The 19,710-nt window shown below is 47.1% G+C and overlaps 1 protein-coding gene across 3 annotated transcripts in view; it reads left to right on the forward strand.

The window, feature by feature from the left end:
* Nucleotides 1-17,852, forward strand: part of LOC106611341 (intersectin-2) — a 119,032-nt gene extending 101,180 nt beyond the window's left edge. For 2 of the 3 annotated variants that reach the window (XM_045723678.2, XM_082955790.1), the window contains exons 31-39: nucleotides 3,699-3,882; nucleotides 4,762-4,860; nucleotides 6,101-6,268; nucleotides 6,760-6,972; nucleotides 9,064-9,182; nucleotides 12,592-12,674; nucleotides 14,175-14,258; nucleotides 14,555-14,728; nucleotides 15,378-17,852. In XM_045723678.2, coding sequence (XP_045579634.2) covers nucleotides 3,699-3,882; nucleotides 4,762-4,860; nucleotides 6,101-6,268; nucleotides 6,760-6,972; nucleotides 9,064-9,182; nucleotides 12,592-12,674; nucleotides 14,175-14,258; nucleotides 14,555-14,728; nucleotides 15,378-15,535 — 1,282 coding nt within the window. In that variant the 3' untranslated portion in view covers nucleotides 15,536-17,852. Of the gene's footprint in view, nucleotides 1-3,698; nucleotides 3,883-4,761; nucleotides 4,861-6,100; nucleotides 6,269-6,759; nucleotides 6,973-9,063; nucleotides 9,183-12,591; nucleotides 12,675-14,174; nucleotides 14,259-14,554; nucleotides 14,729-15,377 lie in introns of those variants that run through there. The other variant, XR_014378752.1, reaches the window with a different exon arrangement.
* The last annotated feature ends 1,858 nt before the right edge of the window (nucleotides 17,853-19,710 follow it).

Consider the following 19,710-nt stretch of genomic DNA (forward strand, 5'->3'; position numbering starts at 1 on the left):
CAGTAGTACAGGGTGTGAGTTTAGGGGGGGTTATCATGTATACAGTAGTACAGGGTGTGAGTTTAGGGGGGGGTTATCATGTATACAGTAGTACAGGGTGTGAGTTTAGGGGGGGTGTTCATGTAGTACAGGGTGTGAGTTTAGGGGGGGTCTTTATGTATACAGTAGTACAGGGTGTGAGTTTAGGGGGGGTTATCATGTATACAGTAGTACAGGGTGTGAGTTTAGGGGGGGGTTATCATGTATACAGTAGTACAGGGTGTGAGTTTAGGGGGGGTGTTCATGTATACAGTAGTACAGGGTGTGAGTTTAGGGGGGGTGTTCATGTATACAGTAGTACAGGGTGTGAGTTTAGGGGGGGTGTTCATGTAGTATAGTAGTACAGGGTGTGAGTTTAGGGGGGGTGTTCATTTAGTACAGTAGTACAGGGTGTGAGTTTAGGGGGGGTGTTCATGTAGTACAGTAGTACAGGGTGTGAGTTTAGGGGGGGTGTTCATGTAGTACAGTAGTACAGGGTGTGAGTTTAGGGGGGTGTTCATGTAGTACAGTAGTACAGGGTGTGAGTTTAGGGGGGGTGTTCATGTAGTACAGTAGTACAGGGTGTGAGTTTAGGGGGGGTGTTCATGTATACAGTAGTACAGGGTGTGAGTTTAGGGGGGTGTTCATGTATACAGTAGTACAGGGTGTGAGTTTAGAGGGGGGTCTTCATGTAGTACAGGGTGTGAGTTTAGGGGGGGTGTTCATGTAGTACAGTAGTACAGGGTGTGAGTTTAGGGGGGGGTCTTTATGTATACAGTAGTACAGGGTTTGAGTTTATGGGGGGTTATCATGTATACAGTAGTACAGGGTGTGAGTTTAGGGGGGTGTTCATGTATACAGTAGTACAGGGTGTGAGTTTAGGGGGGGTGTTCATGTCTACAGTAGTACAGGGTGTGAGTTTAGGGGGGGTCTTCATGTAGTACAGTAGTACAGGGTGTGAGTTTAGGGGGGGTGTTCATGTAGTACAGGGTGTGAGTTTAGGGGGGGTGTTCATGTCTACAGTAGTACAGGGTGTGAGTTTAGGGGGGGTCTTCATGTAGTACAGTAGTACAGGGTGTGAGTTTAGGGGGGGTGTTCATGTCGTACAGGGTGTGAGTTTAGGGGGGGTGTTCATGTATACATTAGTACAGGGTGTGAGTTTAGGTGGGGTGTTCATGTAGTACAGTAGTACAGGGTGTGAGTTTAGGGGGGGTGTTCATGTATACAGTAGTACAGGGTGTGAGTTTAGGGGGGGTGTTCATGTAGTACAGTAGTACAGGGTGTGAGTTTAGGGGGGGTGTTCATGTATACAGTAGTACAGGGTGTGAGTTTAGGGGGGGTGTTCATGTATACAGTAGTACAGGGTTTGAGTTTAGGTTGGGGTGTTCATGTAGTACAGTAGTACAGTGTGTGAGTTTAGGGGGGGTGTTCATGTATACAGTAGTACAGGGTGTGAGTTTAGGGGGGGGTGTTCATGTATACAGTAGTACAGGGTGTGAGTTTAGGGGGAGTTATCATGTATACAGTAGTACAGGGTGTGAGTTTAGGGGGGGTGTTCATGTATACAGTAGTACAGGGTGTGAGTTTAGGGGGGGTGTTCATGTATACAGTAGTACAGGGTGTGAGTTTAGGGGGGGTCTTCATGTATACAGTAGTACAGGGTGTGAGTTTAGGGGGGGTGTTCATGTATACAGTAGTACAGGGTGTGAGTTTAGGGGGAGTTATCATTCATACAGTAGTACAGGGTGTGAGTTTAGGGGGGGTGTTCATGTATACAGTAGTACAGGGTGTGAGTTTAGGGGGGGTGTTCATGTAGTACAGTAGTACAGGGTGTGAGTTTAGGGGGGTGTTCATGTATACAGTAGTACAGGGTGTGAGTTTAGGGGGGTGTTCATGTATACAGTAGTACAGGGTGTGAGTTTAGGGGGGGTGTTCATGTATACAGTAGTACAGGGTGTGAGTTTAGGTGGGGTGTTCATGTAGTACAGTAGTACAGGGTGTGAGTTTAGGGGGGGTGTTCATGTATACAGTAGTACAGGGTGTGAGTTTAGGGGGGGGTGTTCATGTAGTACAGTAGTACAGGGTTGTGAGTTTAGGGAGGGTGTTCATGTATACAGTTGTACAGGGTGTGAGTTTAGGGGGGTCTTCATGTAGTACAGGGTTTGAGTTTAGGGGGAGTGTATCATGTATACAGTAGTACAGGGTGTTAGTTTAGGGGGGGTGTTCATGTATACAGTAGTACAGGGTGTGAGTTTAGGGGGGTGTTCATGTATACAGTAGTACAGGGTGTGAGTTTAGGGGGAGTTATCATTTATACAGTAGTACAGGGTGTGAGTTTAGGGGGGGTGTTCATGTATACAATAGTACAGGGTGTGAGTTTAGGGGGGGTGTTCATGTATACAGTAGTACAGGGTGTGAGTTTAGGGGGGTGTTCATGTATACAGTAGTACAGGGTGTGAGTTTAGGGGGGTGTTCATGTATACAGTAGTACAGGGTGTGAGTTTAGGGGGGGTGTTCATGTATACAGTAGTACAGGGTTTGAGTTTAGGTTGGGGTGTTCATGTAGTACAGTAGTACAGTGTGTGAGTTTAGGGGGGGGTGTTCATGTATACATTAGTACAGGGTGTGAGTTTAGGGGGGGGTGTTCATGTAGTACAGTAGTACAGGGTTGTGAGTTTAGGGAGGGTGTTCATGTATACAGTTGTACAGGGTGTGAGTTTAGGGGGGTCTTCATGTAGTACAGGGTTTGAGTTTAGGGGGGGTCTTCATGTATACAGTAGTACAGGGTGTGAGTTTAGGGGGGGTGTTCATGTAGTACAGTAGTACAGGGTGTGAGTTTCGGGGGGGTGTTCATGTATACAGTAGTACAGGGTGTGAGTTTAGGGGGGGTGTTCATGTATACAGTAGTACAGGGTGTGAGTTTAGGGGGGGTGTTCATGTATACAGTAGTACAGGGTGTGAGTTTAGGGGGAGTTATCATGTATACAGTAGTACAGGGTGTGAGTTTAGGGGGGGTGTTCATGTATACAGTAGTACAGGGTGTGAGTTTAGGGGGGGTGTTCATGTATACAGTAGTACAGGGTGTGAGTTTAGTGGGGTGTTCATGTATACAGTAGTACAGGGTGTGAGTTTAGGGGGGTGTTCATGTATACAGTAGTACAGGGTGTGAGTTTAGGGGGGGTGTTCATGTAGTACAGTAGTACAGGGTGTGAGTTTAGGTGGGTGTTCATGTATACAGTAGTACAGGGTGTGAGTTTAGGGGGAGTTATCATGTATACAGTAGTACAGGGTGTTAGTTTAGGGGGGGTGTTCATGTATACAGTAGTACAGGGTGTGAGTTTAGGGTGGGGGTGTTCATGTATACAGTAGTACAGGGTGTGAGTTTAGGGGGGGGGGGTGTTCATGTATACAGTAGTACAGGGTGTGAGTTTAGGGGGGGTGTTCATGTAGTACAGTAGTACAGGGTGTGAGTTTAGGGGTGGTGTTCATGTATACAGTAGTACAGGGTGTGAGTTTAGGGGGGATTTCATCATATATACAGTAGTACAGATTGTGAGTTTAGGGGGGGTTTCATCATATATACAGTAGTACAGATTGTGAGTTTGGGGGGGGTTTATCGTATATACAATATGTGTATTTTTGGCCCAGGCGGTAAGAACATGTGGTGTGTGTGTGCGTAGGGCCCTGCATGTGCGTAAGAAGATGGGGGGTGACAACATGCCTGTCCAGTTGATCGGGGACATCTTGGCGTCAGAACTGGCTCACCTCCAGCCATACATCCATTTCTGCTCCTGTCAACTCAACGGAGCGACCCTGCTACAGAGCAGGACTGGCAACCAACAGGACTTTAAAGACTTCCTCAAGGTGAGTGAAAAGACAGGAGGAGGACAGGGGAGAGTAGAGAGAGGGGGGGAGGACAGGGGAGAGTAGAGAGAGGGGGGGAGGACAGGGGAGAATAGAGAGAGGGGGGGAGGACAGGGGAGAGTAGAGAGAGGGGGGGAGGACAGGGGAGAGTAGAGAGATAGGGGGAGGACAGGGGAGAGTAGAGAGATAGGGGGAGGACAGGGGAGAGTAGAGAGATAGGGGGAGGACAGGGGAGAGTAGAGAGACAGGGGAGAGTAGAGAGAGAGGGGGAGGACAGGGGAGAGTAGAGAGATAGGGGGAGGACAGGGGAGAGTAGAGGAGTACGGGAGGACAGGGGAGAGTAGAGAGAGGGGGAGACAGGGGAGAGTAGAGAGAGGGGGAGGACAGGGGAGAGAGGAGGAGTACGAGAGGACAGGGGAGAGAGGAGGAGTTCGGGGGAGAGTAGAGAGGAGGAGTACGGGTGGATAGGGGATAGTAGAGAGAGGGGGAGAACAGGGGAGGACAGGGGAGAGGGGGAGGACAGGGGAGAGGGGGAGGACAGGAAGACAGGGGAGAGAGAGGGGGAGGACAGGGTAGAGAGAGGGGGAGAAGGGGAGGCCAGGGGAGAAAGGGGGAGGACAGGAGAGAGAGGGGGAGAAGGGGAGGACAGGGTAGAGATTGGGAGGACAAGGGAGAGAAGGAAAAGACAGGGAACACATCTACATTGAATGAAGAGAGGAAGAATAGGACAGGAGAACATGCAGTGAGAGAAAGAGGAGGAAAGCGATGTATGAACTTCATGTATCTTTCTGATACATACCAACCTGCTGAGTTGTGCTGATTTATACATGAAAAGTTGTACGTTCATATTGAACAGTGTGTTTCTCCTCCCTCCATCAGAAAATCGCCACAGACTACCGCTGTAAAGGCATGCCCTTATCCAGCTTCCTGCTGAAGCCCATGCAGAGGATCACACGCTACCCTCTACACATCAAGAACGTAAGAGAGAGTAAACCTGTGACTGTGTGCACATGATTACATTTACATGTCACTTAGCAGAAGCTCTTATCCAGAGTTACGTACAGTAGTGAGTCCCCCGTGTGAATCAAACCCACGACCCTGCCATGCTCTACCCACTGAGCCACGTGGGACTATTTATCTATAGTACCTGGGTGTGTATTAGTATTGTGTACAAACATGTAACCTATGTGTATTTCTTGTGTCGGGAGTTTTTCCTAGCCACCGTGCTTCTACATTGCTTGTGTTGGGAGTTTTTCCTAGCCACCGTGCTTCTACATTGCTTGTGTCGGGAGTTTTTCCTAGCCACCGTGCTTCTACATTGCTTGTGTCGGGAGTTTTTCCTAGCCACCGTGCTTCTACATTGCTTGTGTCGGGAGTTTTTCCTAGCCACCGTGCTTCTACATTGCTTGTGTCGGGAATTTTTCCTAGCCACCGTGCTTCTACATTGCTTGTGTCGGGAGTTTTTCCTAGCCACCGTGCTTGTACATTGCTTGTGTCGGGAGTTTTTCCTAGCCACCGTGCTTGTACATTGCTTGTGTCGGGAGTTTTTCCTAGCCACCGTGCTTCTACATTGCTTGTGTCGGGAGTTTTTCCTAGCCACCGTGCTTCTACATTGCTTGTGTCGGGAGTTTTTCCTAGCCACCGTGCTTCTACATTGCTTGTGTCGGGAGTTTTTCCTAGCCACCGTGCTTGTACATTGCTTGTGTCGGGAGTTTTTCCTAGCCACCGTGCTTCTACATTGCTTGTGTCGGGAGTTTTTCCTAGCCACCGTGCTTCTACATTGCTTGTGTCGGGAGTTTTTCCTAGCCACCGTGCTTCTACATTGCTTGTGTCGGGAGTTTTTCCTAGCCACCGTGCTTCTACATTGCTTGTGTCGGGAGTTTTTCCTAGCCACCGTGCTTGTACATTGCTTGTGTCGGGAGTTTTTCCTAGCCACCGTGCTTCTACATTGCTTGTGTCGGGAGTTTTTCCTAGCCACCGTGCTTGTACATTGCTTGTGTCGGGAGTTTTTCCTAGCCACCGTGCTTCTACATTGCTTGTGTCGGGAGTTTTTCCTAGCCACCGTGCTTGTACATTGCTTGTGTCGGGAGTTTTTCCTAGCCACCGTGCTTCTACATTGCTTGCTCTGTGGGGTTTTAGGCTGGGTTTCTGTAATGCACTTTGACATCTGCTGATTTTAAAATGGGGCTTTTATAAAACACATTTGATTGATTTTCAGATCCTGGAGAGTACCCAGGAGGAGCATGCAGACTGCGGGCCCCTGAGAGAGGCTCTGGAGCGGGCTGAGGAGCTGTGCACTCAGGTCAACGAGGGGGTCAGGGAGAAGGAGAACTGTGACAGGCTGGAGTGGATACAGTCACACGTACAGTGTGAGGGAGTCACAGAGGTAGACACTCACATGTAGTCTCACTTGCTCACATACACACATTGTACATGTGACTCAGTTGGTAGAGCATGGTGTTTGCAACGCCAGGGTTGTGGGTTGGATTCCCACGGGGGACCAGTACAGAAAAAAAAAAATGTATGAAATGTATGCATTCACTGCTGTAAGTCGCTCTGGATAAGAGCGTCTGCTAAATGACTAAAATGTAAATGTAAAATGTACACATACACAGATAGTATCTCACTCACTCATTCTCTCTCACACACACACACATACTGTACACATACACACACTGTATATACACAGATAGTATCTCACTCACACACATACACACACATTGTACACATACACACACCGTATATACACATTATCTCACAGACACACACACACACACGCCATATATACACAGATAATATCTCACACACACACACCATATATACACAAATAATATCTCACACACACTCATACCTCTGTAACATGTGTCTCCCGTGCAGAACTTGGTGTTTAACTCTCTGACGAACTGCCTGGGGCCTCGTAAGCTGCTCCACAGTGGGAAGGTGTATAAGATGAAGAGCAATAAGGAGCTGTGGGCTTTCCTCTTTACCGACTTCCTGTTGCTCACCCACACTGCCAGACAGTTCAGCTCCTCAGGACCAGACAAGCTCTTCACCAGCAAGAACAGCACACAGCTTAAGATGTACAAGCCGGTGAGAGAGACAGACACACACCACGGACATGCTGACACAGACACACACACACCACGGACATGCTGACACACACACACACCGCGGACATGCTGACACACACACACACACACACTGCTGACACACACACAGACACACACACACACACACACCGCGGACATGCTGACACACACACACCGCGGACATGCTGACACACACACACCGCGGACATGCTGACACACACACACCACGGACATGCTGACACACACACACCGCGGACATGCTGACACACACACACCGCGGACATGCTGACACACACACACACACCACGGACATGCTGACACACACACACCACGGACATGCTGCCCCACACACACACACACACCACACACACACACACACACACACCACGACATGCTGACACCACACACACACACCACGGACATGCTGCACACACACACACACACACCACGGACATGCTGACACACACACACACACCACGGACATGCTGACACACACACACACACCACGGACATGCTGACACACACACACACCACGGACATGCTGACACACACACAGACACACACTGCTGACACACACACACACACACACACCACGGACATGCTGACACACACACACACACACACACACCACGGACATGCTGACACACACACAGACACACACCGCGGACATGCTGACACACACACAGACACACACTGCTGACACACACACAGACACACACCGCGGACATGCTGACACAGCCACACACACCGCGGACATGCTGACACAGACACACACACACCACGGACATGCTGACACACACACACCACGGACATGCTGCACACACACACACCACGGACATGCTGACAGACACATGTTAGTTCCAAGTGGTTCGTTTTGGCAAGATACAGAAATGACACTTCCTGTTGGAAAAGCGTCCCTCATCGGAGCCCATTTAAATGAAATGCATCCCTGTCTCCATCACAATAGTTATGACTTGTTATGACTTGTAAAACATTCTTTATAGGATACTTCAACGGGGGACTATCATTCTTTACCTCAGGATACTTCAACGGGGGACTATCATTCTTTACCTCAGGATACTTCAACGGGGGACTATCATTCTTTACCCCAGGATACTTCAACGGGGGACTATCATTCTTTACCCCAGGATACTTCAACGGGGGACTATCATTCTTTACCCCAGGATACTTCAACGGGTGACTATCATTCTTTACCCCAGGATACTTCAACGGGGGACTATCCAGGAGAATAAAGAAAAAGGACCACTGTTTCTGCAACATAGAGCTGATTATTTATTGACAGGACAAACCAACAGGCTTATCTTTCTACGTAATTGCCTTCATCAGAGCCTTGGGTAGGCAAAAAGGAACCTACCTGTATGGCCTTTTGTTGAAGCTGAGCTGAAGCGTATTTGGCTACAATTTCTATATGTGTATAATGTCATGGTTATGAGAGGCTTATGAAGCGTGTGTATAATGTCATGGTTATGAGAGGCTTATGAAGCGTGTGTATAACGTCATGGTTATGAGAGGCTTATGAAGCGTGTGTATAACGTCATGGTTATGAGAGGCTTATGAAGCGTGTGTATAACGTCATGGTTATGAGAGGCTTATGAAGCGTGTGTATAACGTCATGGTTATGAGAGGCTTATGAAGCGTGTGTATGACGTCATGGTTATGAGAGGCTTATGAAGCGTGTGTATGATGTCATGGTTATGAGAGGCTTATGAAGCGTGTGTATAATGTCATGGTTATGAGAGGCTTATGAAGAGTGTATGATGTCATGGTTATGAGAGGCTTATGAAGCGTGTGTATAATGTCATGGTTATGAGAGGCTTATGAAGCGTGTGTATGATGTCATGGTTATGAGAGGCTTATGAAGCGTGTGTATAATGTCATGGTTTTGAGAGGCTTATGAAGCGTGTGTATGATGTCATGGTTATGAGAGGCTTATGAAGCGTCTGTATAATGTCATGGTTATGAGAGGCTTATGAAGCGTGTGTATGATGTCATGGTTATGAGAGGCTTATGAAGCGTGTGTATAACGTCATGGTTATGAGAGGCTTATGAAGTGTGTTGTGTCCTCCTGTAGCCGGTGTTCCTCAACGAGATTCTAGTGAAGCTGCCTGACTCCTCCAGTGAAGAGCCCTTCTTCCACATCTCCAACATAGACAGAGTCTACAGCCTCAAAACAGAGAACATCAACGAGAGGTGTACACACACACGCACACACACATCTCACACAAACTTACTGACACACAAATCAAATCAAATTTCAAATCAAATCAAATGTATTTTTATATAGCCCTTCGTACATCAGGTGATATTCTCAAAGTGCTGTACAGAAACCCAGCCTAAAACCCCAAACAGCAAGCAAAGCATGTGAAAGAAGCACGGTGGCTAGGAAAAACTCCCTAGGAAAAACTCCCTAGAAAGGCCAAAAACCTAGGAAGAAACCTAGAGAGGAACCAGGCTATGAGGGGTGGCCAGTCCTCTTCTGGCTGTGCAGGGTGGATATTATAACAGAACATGGTCAAGATGTTAAAATGTTCATAAATGACCAGCATGGTCAAATAATAATAATCATAGTAGTTGTCGAGGGTGCAACAAGCACGTCCGGTGAACAGGTCAGGGTTCCATAGCCGCAGGCAGAACAGTTGAAACTGGAGCAGCAGCACGGCCAGGTGGACTGGGGACAGCAAGGAGTCATCATACCAGGTAGTCCTGAGGCATGGTCCTAGGGCTCAGGTCCTCCGAGAGAAAGACAGAGAGAGAGAGAGATTAGAGAGAGCATATTTAAATACACACAGGACACCGGATAAGACAAGAGAAATACTCCAGATGTAACAGACTGACCCTAGCCCCCCGACACATAAACTACTGCAGCATAAATACTGGAGGCTGAGACAGGAGGGATCAGAAGACACTGTGGCCCCATCCGATGATACCCCCGGACAGGGCCAAACAGGCAGGATATAACCCCACCCACTTTGCCAAAGCACAGCCCCCACACCACTAGAGGGATGTCTCCAACCACCAACTTACCGTCCTAAGACAAGGCCGAGTATAGCCCACAACGATCTCCGCCATGGCACAACCCAAGGGGGGGGCGCCAACCCAGACAGGAAGACCACGTCAGTGACTCAACCCACTCAAGTGACACACCCCTCCCATGGACGGCATGGAAGAACACCAGTAGGCCAGTGACTCAGCCCCTGTAAAAGGGTTAGAGGCAGAGAATCCCAGTGGAAAGAGGGGAACCGGCAAGGCAGAGACAGCAAGGGCGGTTCGTTGCTCCAGCCTTTCCGTTCACCTTCACACTCCTGGGCCAGACTATACTTAATCATAGGACCTACTGAAGAGATAAGTCTTCAGTAAAGACTTAAAGGTTGAGACTGAGTCTGCGTCTCTCACATTGGTAGGCAGACCATTCCATAAAAATGGAGCTCTATAGGAGAAAGCCCTACCTCCAGCCGTTTGCTTAGAAATTCTAAGGACAATTAGGAGGCCTGCGTCTTGTGACCGTAGCGTACGTGTAGGTATGTACGGCAGGACCAAATCGGAAAGATAGGTAGGAGCAAGCCCATGTAATGCTTTGTAGGTTAGCAGTAAAACCTTGAAATCAGCCCTTGCCTTAACAGGAAGCCAGTGTAGGGAGGCTAGCACTGGAGTAATATGATCAAATTTTTTGGTTCTAGTCAGGATTCTAGCAGCCGTATTTAGCACTAACTGAAGTTTATTTAGTGCTTTATCCGGGTAGCCGGAAAGTAGAGCATTGCAGTAGTCCAGCCTAGAAGTAACAAAAGCATGGATTAATTTTTCTGCGTCATTTTTGGACAGAATATTTCTGATTTTTGCAATGTTACGTAGATGGAAAAAAGCTGTCCTTGAAACAGTCTTGATATGTTCTTCAAAAGAGAGATCAGGGTCCAGAGTAACGCCGAGGTCCTTCACAGTTTTATTTGAGACGACTGTACAACCATCCAGATTAATTGTCAGATTCAACAGAAGATCTCTTTGTTTCTTGGGACCTAGAACAAGCATCTCTGTTTTGTCCGAGTTTAAAAGTAGAAAGTTTGCAGCCATCCACTTCTTTATGTCTGAAACACAGGCTTCTAGCGAGGGCAATTTTGGGGCTTCACCATGTTTCATTGAAATGTACAGCTGTGTGTCGTCCGCATAGCAGTGAAATTTAACATTATGTTTTCGAATTACATCCCCAAGAGGTAAAATATATAGTGAAAACAATAGTGGTCCTAAAACGGAACCTTGAGGAACACCGAAATTTACAATTGATTTGTCAGAGGACAAACCATTCACAGAGACAAACTGATATCTTTCCGACAGATAAGATCTAAACCAGGCCAGAACTTGTCCATGTAGACCAATTTGGGTTTCCAATCTCTCCAAAAGAATGTGGTGATCGATGGTATCAAAAGCAGCACTAAGATCTAGGAGCACGAGGACAGATGCAGAGCCTCGGTCTGACGTCATTAAAAGGTCATTTACCACCTTCACAAGTGCAGTCTCAGTGCTATGATGGGGTCTAAAACCAGACTGAAGCGTTTCGTATACATTGTTTGTCTTCAGGAAGGCAGTGAGTTGCTGTGCAACAGCTTTTTCTACAATTTTTGAGAGGAATGGAAGATTCGATATAGGCCGATAGTTTTTTATAATTTCTGGATCAAGATTCGGCTTTTTCAAGAGAGGCTTTATTACTGCCACTTTTAGTGAGTTTGGTACACATCCGGTGGATAGAGAGCCGTTTATTATGTTCAACATAGGAGGGCCAAGCACAGGAAGCAGCTCTTTCAGTAGTTTAGTTGGAATAGGGTCCAGTATGCAGCTTGAGGGTTTGGAGGCCATGATTATTTTCATCATTGCGTCAAGAGATATAGTACTAAAACACTTTAGTATCTCCCTTGATCCTAGGTCCTGGCAGAGTTGTGTAGACTCAGGACAATGGAGCTTTGGAGGAATACCCAGATTTAAAGAGGAGTCTGTAATTTGCTTTCTAATGATCATGATCTTTTCCTCAAAGAAGTTCATAAATTTATTACTGCTGAAGTGAAAGCCATCCTCCATTTGCGAAGGCTGCTTTTTAGTTAGCTTTGCGACAGTATCAAAAAGAAATTTCGGATTGTTCTTATTTTCCTCAATTAAGTTGGAAAAATAGGATGATCGAGCAGCAGTGAGGGCTCTTCGATACTGCACGGTACTGTCTTTCGGAAGACTTCCAGTTTGGTGTGGCGCCATTTCCGTTCCAATTTTCTGGAAGCTTGCTTCAGAGCTCGTGTATTTTCTGTATACCAGGGAGCTAGTTTCTTATGACAGATGTTTTTCGTTTTTAGGGGTGCAACTGCATCTAGGGTATTGCGCAAGGTTAAATTGAGTTCCTCGGTTAGGTGGTTAACTGATTTTTGTCCTCTGACGTCCTTGGGTAGGCAGAGGCAGTCTGGAAGGGCATCAAGGAATCTTTGGGTTGTCTGAGAATTTATAGCACGACTTTTACACACACATACTCACAAACACAAATGCAGTTACACATGCCACACACACTTCTATGCAGGCAGTCACACATTCCGTTGTCCTTACTCATGGTGTGCTGTCTGTTCTGCAGGACGGCCTGGGTCCAGAAGATCAAGGCTGCGTGTGAGGACATCTTCCAGATGGACAAGAAGAAGAGAGCAAAGGCCTACCAAGGTTGACCTCCCACACACACACACACACACACACACACACACACACACACACACACACACACACACACACACACACACACACACACACACACACAGTAAAATCAGTAGTCCTAGTAATATTCTGACTCCTCCCCTGTGTATTCTGACTCCTCCCCTGTGTATTCTGACTCTTCCCCGTGTATTCTGACTCCTCCCCGTGTATTCTGACTCCTCCCCGTGTATTCTGACTCCTCCCCGTGTATTCTGACTCCTCCCCGTGTATTCTGAGTCCTCCCCGTGTATTCTGAGTCCTCCCCGTGTATTCTGACTCCTCCCCGTGTATTCTGACTCCTCCCCCCTGTGAATTATGACTCCTCCCCCTGTGAATTATGACTCCTCCCCCTGTGAATTATGACTCCTCCCCCCTGTGAATTATGACTCCTCCCCCTGTGAATTATGACTCCTCCCCCCTGTGTATTATGACCCCCTCCCCCCTGTGTATTATGACCCCCTCCCCCCTGTGTATTATGACTCCTTCCCCTCTGTATTCTGACCCCTCCTCCTGTGTATTCTGACTCCTCTTCTTTATTCTGACTCCTCCTCTTCTGTATTCTGACTCCTCCTCTTCTGTATTCTGACTCCTCCTCTTCTGTATTCTGACCCCTCCTCTTCTGTATTCTGACCCCTCCTCTTCTGTATTCTCACCCCACCTCTTCTGTATTCTCACCCCACCTCTTCTGTATTCTCACCCCACCTCTTCTGTATTCTGACTCCTCCTCTTCTGTATTCTGACTCCTCCTCTTCTGTATTCTGACTCCTCCTCTTCTGTATTCTGACTCCTCCCCCCCGGTGTATTCTGACTCCTCCCCCCCGGTGTATTCTGACTCCTCCCCCCCGGTGTATTCTGACTCCTCCCCCCCCCTGTGTATTCTGACTCCTCCCCCCCCTGTGTATTCTGACTCCTCCCCCCCCTGTGTATTCTGACTCCTCCCCCCCCGTGTATTCTGACTCCTCCCCCCCTGTGTATTCTGACTCCTCCCCCCTGTGTATTCTGACTCCTCCCCCCTGTGTATTCTGACTCCTCCCCCCTGTGTATTCTGACTCCTCCCCCCCTGTGTATTCTGACTCCTCCCCCCCCGTGTATTCTGAACCTTCCTCCTCTGTATTCTGATCCCTCCTCCTCTGTATTCTGACTCCTGTGTATTCTCACCCCTCCTGTGTATTCTCACCCCTCCTGTGTATTCTCACCCCTCCTGTGTATTCTCACCCCTCCTGTGTATTCTCACCCCTCCTGTGTATTCTCACCCCTCTGTATTCTGACTCCTCTTCTGTATTCTGACTCCTCCTCCTGTGTAGTCTGACTCCTCCTCCTGTGTAGTCTGACTCCTCCTCCTGTGTAGTCTGACTCCTCCTCCTCTGTATTCTGACTCCTCCTTTGTAGTCTGACTCCTCCTCCTCTGTATTCTGACCCCTCCTCCTCTGTATTCTCACCCCTCCTCCTGTGTATTCTGTATATCTACAGCTTGTTCTCTGAAGGCCAGTGGAATCGGCCGTCTATTAGTCACCATCCTGGAGGCCACTGAACTGAAGTCCTGCAAACCCAACGGTGAGGCTTATACACATCATGCAGTACATGGTTTACCCACAAAGCACACATGAACTAGTACCATCTAACCACACCATGAATGTTTCCATTGTAACACTGTAACTCTTGTACAGACTGTTCATCTTTTGAGCACTGGTATGTAATAAAACCCTTCTCCTTTCACCTCCTCCTCCTTGTCCTCCCCCTAAACCTCCCCCTCCTCCAACCCTCCTCCTCTTCACCTCCTTCCGTCTCCTCCTAATGCTCCCCCTCATCCTACCCTCCCAACCCTCCTCCTCTCTCCTCCTCCCCACTAGGTAAGAGTAACCCTTACTGTGAGGTGACCATGGGAGCTCAGAACTACACCTCCAAGACTCTGAGTGACACAGTCAACCCCAAGTGGAACTTTAACTGTCAGTTCAACATCAGAGACCTGTACCAGGAAGTGCTCTGTATCACCATCTTCCAGAGGGACCAGTTCTCCCCTGACGGTCAGCACACACTCACACACACAGCCTTGTACAGCTAACCTTGTGGGGGGGGACACAATTCAGTCCCATTCAAAATCCTATTTTCCCTAACCCCTAACCCGTACTCTTACCCTAACCTAAAAACATAACCTTAAACCTAACCCAAGCTCCTAGCCCTTAACGTGATTCTAACCCCAACACTAATTCTAACCATAAACCCCTAGAAATAGCATTTGACCTCGTGGGGACTAACAAAATGTCCCCAGTTGGTCAAATTTTAGTTTGTTTTCTATTCTTGTGCGAACTTCTGGCCCCTACAAGAATAGTTAAACACATTCACACACACACACACACACACACACACACACACACACACACACACACACAGGAATCATGACACTACATTCAGACTACATTCAGACAACTGCCAGATCTTACAATGCCTGGATAGGTGTTTAACATGTCAGCTAACCACATCATATGATATAGCAATCTGATGCCTGACTGTGCAGTCCATGGCGTGGGATGTAACCATTGGTTGATGCAATTCAAGTGCAATGTCTGCAATCTAGTAGGCCTGGAACATAACCTCTATCTATGGGTAATGTGTCAGACAGCTAACTAGTCCTCTCAGACAGCTAACTAGTCTCTCCTCTCGGCCATTACCCAGACTTCCTGGGTCGTACGGAGGTTCCCGTGGCAACCATAAAGGAGGAGTTGGAGAACAAGGGGCTGGTGACACACCGCTTGCTGCTCCATGAGGTCCCCACTGGAGAGGTGTGGGTCCGCCTCGACCTGCAGCTCTTTCAAAACAGTGCATCCAAATAAGGACATCCTGGCCAACACTGGACGCCCAAATAAGGACATCTTGACCTGCAGCCACATGGGGAGGGGAGGGTCTTGTTATAAATTGTATCTAACTGCTGGTCTAGGGTCAGATACTTATTAATCCTGCTAATGGTTAAGGTTGGGATCTGGGGTTGGGTCAGGGCTAATGTTTACCTGGAGCTGCAATGGGAAACACTGATGAGGTGATGGGAACCCTCCCTCCTCGTCTGAGGTCAGACCGTCCTTAGCAATGATCTGAGGACAGTTTAGTCTTTTAGGACAGTTTACCCTGACTGGTGGTGAGCAGGGTTGGGTTAGTGTAAAGCTGATCCTAGATCTGCGTTTAGGAGCAGCTTCTAACAGTAGTGGTTCTACTTGTACCAGCACTAACACTGATGGCCTGCCTATGCTCTCCTCTGCTACAGACTGGCTCTCATTCTGCCAAGTTTTTCTTTTGTGAACTCAACCCAGGCCAATGTTGGATGAAACTATTTATTTAGTTAAGGATCGTCTTAACTCTATATTTGTTCAAACTAAGTTGTTGTTTGGGAAGGTAAATACCAGGTCAAATGGGGAGAGAGGTTAGGAAAGTGGGGTGTTTCCTGCCATGATGGGTCTCACGTCCAGTTATAAACTATCTCAGGCCTTGTTTTCCCTGCTGGGCGTTTCTATTACTGCATCATAACCAGCTGCTTTTCTTTTATCTCAATCTGTTTTCTCTTTTAACTGCAGGAACATCTGCAGAGGATCTTTAGGATACTGTGCTGGCACAGATCTCCTGATTTAACGGTAGTTTTAAAACCAACTCTCTTTCTTTGCAGTATAAATGTTCTGTCGACCTTAAGGAGATCTTGTTCTTTAGTTGTGGTGTAGTTGCCTCAGAAATACTGTAAAAGGAAAAAGCATCTTTAGTTTATTCCACTCCTGGGCCCATATTCATAAAGAGGTTCAGGGTAGGAGTGCAGGAACATGTGCGATCCGTTTCGCTTTTTAGATCATAGTGAATAAGATGATATGGACAGAGGGGACCTGATCCTAGATCAGCACTAGCCTGGTCCCAGATCTGTTTGTGCTTTTGCCTACTCCGATGTCATTGTCAAGTCAGACTTCATGTTCTGCATGGCGATTACATAAGGAGTTGGCCAGAGAGCAATAACAGACTGGCACCCAGGCTAGATCCGCACTGCTACTCTGACAATCAGTGAATATGGACCCAGAAGCCTCCAGTGGCTCTATAGTCACTAGCTCCACCCAGGGGTGTGGTCACAGAAGCCTCCAGTGGCTCTGTAACCACTAGCTCCACCCAGGGGTGTGGTCACAGAAGCCTCCAGTGGCTCTGTAACCACTAGCTCCACCCAGGGGTGTGGTCACAGAACCCTCCAGTGGCTCTATAACCACTAGCTCCACCCAGGGGTGTGGTCACAGAAGCCTCCAGTGGCTCTGTAACCACTAGCTCCACCCAGGGGTGTGGTCACAGAACCCTCCAGTGGCTCTGTAACCACTAGCTCCACCCAGGGGTGTGGTCACAGAAGCCTCCAGTGGCTCTGTAACCACTAGCTCCACCCAGGGGTGTGGTCACAGAACCCTCCAGTGGCTCTGTAACCACTAGCTCCACCCAGGGGTGTGGTCACAGAACCCTCCAGTGGCTCTGTAACCACTAGCTCCACCCAGGGGTGTGGTCACAGAAGCCTCCAGTGGCTCTGTAACCACTAGCTCCACCCAGGGGTGTGGTCACAGAACCCTCCAGTGGCTCTGTAACCACTAGCTCCACCCAGGGGTGTGGTCACAGAACCCTCCAGTGGCTCTGTAACCACTAGCTCCACCCAGGGGTGTGTGACTATAACTATGCAGAGGTTTTAATCAGCCTTTCATCGTGGCGTTGTAACCAGTGTCTGAATAGTCTCTTAGTAGCCTTTCATATTTTACCACATGAACAAAGAAAGGATCGTGACAATGGTCTTTGAAGGATAAGAGTCCATTGAACTAATATATGTCAAACATTTATTTTTAATAATAATCATAAAAACTGTGTAAGACAGGAATGGACATGATTTAGCTGGTCGGCTACATTATGCTGATCTACCAGAGATTTTCTTCTTAAATCATTGTTTTAATTTTAGCTGCACAAGTCTTCTACTGGGCTGTTATTCATTGAGGTTGAACTATAAGTCCTGTGGTGTCGATAACTCGATGTACTGATTTACTGTGCTGACAGAGTGCATCCTACATTACTGGCTGATATGCAGTGTGTTCACAATGGGCACAGCACTCACTCATTCTGGGTTCTATCAGGGTAATAAAAGGTGTTTAAAACAAACTGGCTAAGCGTGTTGCGTTTTATTTTGTTGCATAGCAGTAGTAATACTAGTAGGTTAGTTTAGTGGTTTGAGTCATGACATGTTGAGGCATGTTTTTAGTCTACATTTGGGGCAATATTTCCAAAGAACCACAATGCATTAATCATCAGTATCAGCTTTGCCTCTGATGCACAGGTAGGTCCTACATCAGAACAGGAAGTCTGTACCTCTGATGCACAGGTAGGTCCTACATCAGAACAGGAAGTCTGCCTCTGATGCACAGGTAGGTGCTACATCAGAACAGGAAGTCTGCCTCTGATGCACAGGTAGGTCCTACATCAGAACAGGAAGACTGTGCCTCTGATGCACAGGTAGGTGCTACATCAGAACAGGAAGTCTGTGCCTCTGATGCACAGGTAGGTCCTACATCAGAACAGGAAGACTGTGCCTCTGATGCACAGGTAGGTCCTACATCAGAACAGGAACTCTGTGGGGGTGTTCACTTGTAATAGGTCTAGCCTACTGTTGGGAAAATAAACTGTTTTCCACATAAACTTGTTTGATGAGCTTTTGAGGGCTTGAGAGAAACTGTTAATCCCTGGTGTTGATTTGGTTATGAGAAATGTAAAGTATTAATCCTTGTGTATTAGTAGGATGAGCTGTTTGAGAGCGGCAACATAAATCTGTTTTGGTGTTTTTCTCTGCCTCCTATGACGTGCCAAATGCCAAATCATAAGAAACAATGTGTTGTTACACAATATAAAATAATAAAAAACATTGACAGATTATGAGAATACATTGCATAAAGGATGCAATACCCTCCCGAAAAGACAAAAATCCTAACCATACACTGCTGCCATAATGTACAATACGATCATACTTCAACTGATGAACTCCATAAAGAAAACAGCCCATCAATTCAATGAATTCAAATTCATGTTTATACAATCCCTTTCATTCATAAAAAAAGCCCATCACATTGCTCTGTTTACATTAGTTCAACACCATTACAGTGATTTCTTACATTGTTTTAAGTGGCGCAAAGGGACTGCAACAGGGAGAGCGATGGGAAGACCCAATTCTAAATCCTTTCAGAGTTTACCTTTTATGTAAAACAAGGTTTCTAACATTACACTGGACAGTTTCACCGACGTTGCGTGTAATGTTACTCGACAGTCCCCTGATTTAACGTGCAAAGCGTTGCCCGACAGAGCCTCAATGGAAGAGAGGGGCTAAAGGAAAGGGGGGGTGGGTCTTTTGATGCCGTGCATCATCCATTATTCAGGTGTGGTGACTCCTCTGTGTCCCTGCTCCAGACCACACACACATGCAGACAGAAACACACACAGACTCGCATCAGTTCTCCGGCTACAAAAACAACAGCTGTCTGATTAGCACCACAAGTATAGAAAGTTATACCTTCACATTATGCTGCGGCTCTTGAATAATGATTCCCTCCAAGGACAAGTGTTTATGTGCTACTTTACTTAATATCTGTTGTTCCTGGAACATTTGGAAGTGTCTCGCTTTGAATTCTTCTATAAAAGGAGCGCTGGGTACATTTTCAAATGAGTACAGTGCCTTCGGGAAAGTATTCAGACCCCTTGACTTTTTCCACATTTTTGTTAGGGTAAAGCCTTATTCTAAAATTTATTCAATAGTTTTTTTCCCCTCATCAAATCTACACACAATACCCCATAATGACAAAGCAAAAACTGTTTTTAGAAATTTTTGCTAAATAAAATAAAAAATGGATATTACATTTACATAAGTATTCAGACCCTTTACTCAGTACTTTGAAGCACATTTGGCAACGATTACAGCCTCGAGTCTTCTTGGGTATGACGCTACAACCTTTGCACACCTGTATTTTAGGAG

Source organism: Salmo salar, chromosome 09, assembly GCF_965601325.2.
Source record: "Salmo salar chromosome 09, fSalSal1, whole genome shotgun sequence".
Lineage (NCBI taxonomy): Eukaryota > Metazoa > Chordata > Actinopteri > Salmoniformes > Salmonidae > Salmo > Salmo salar.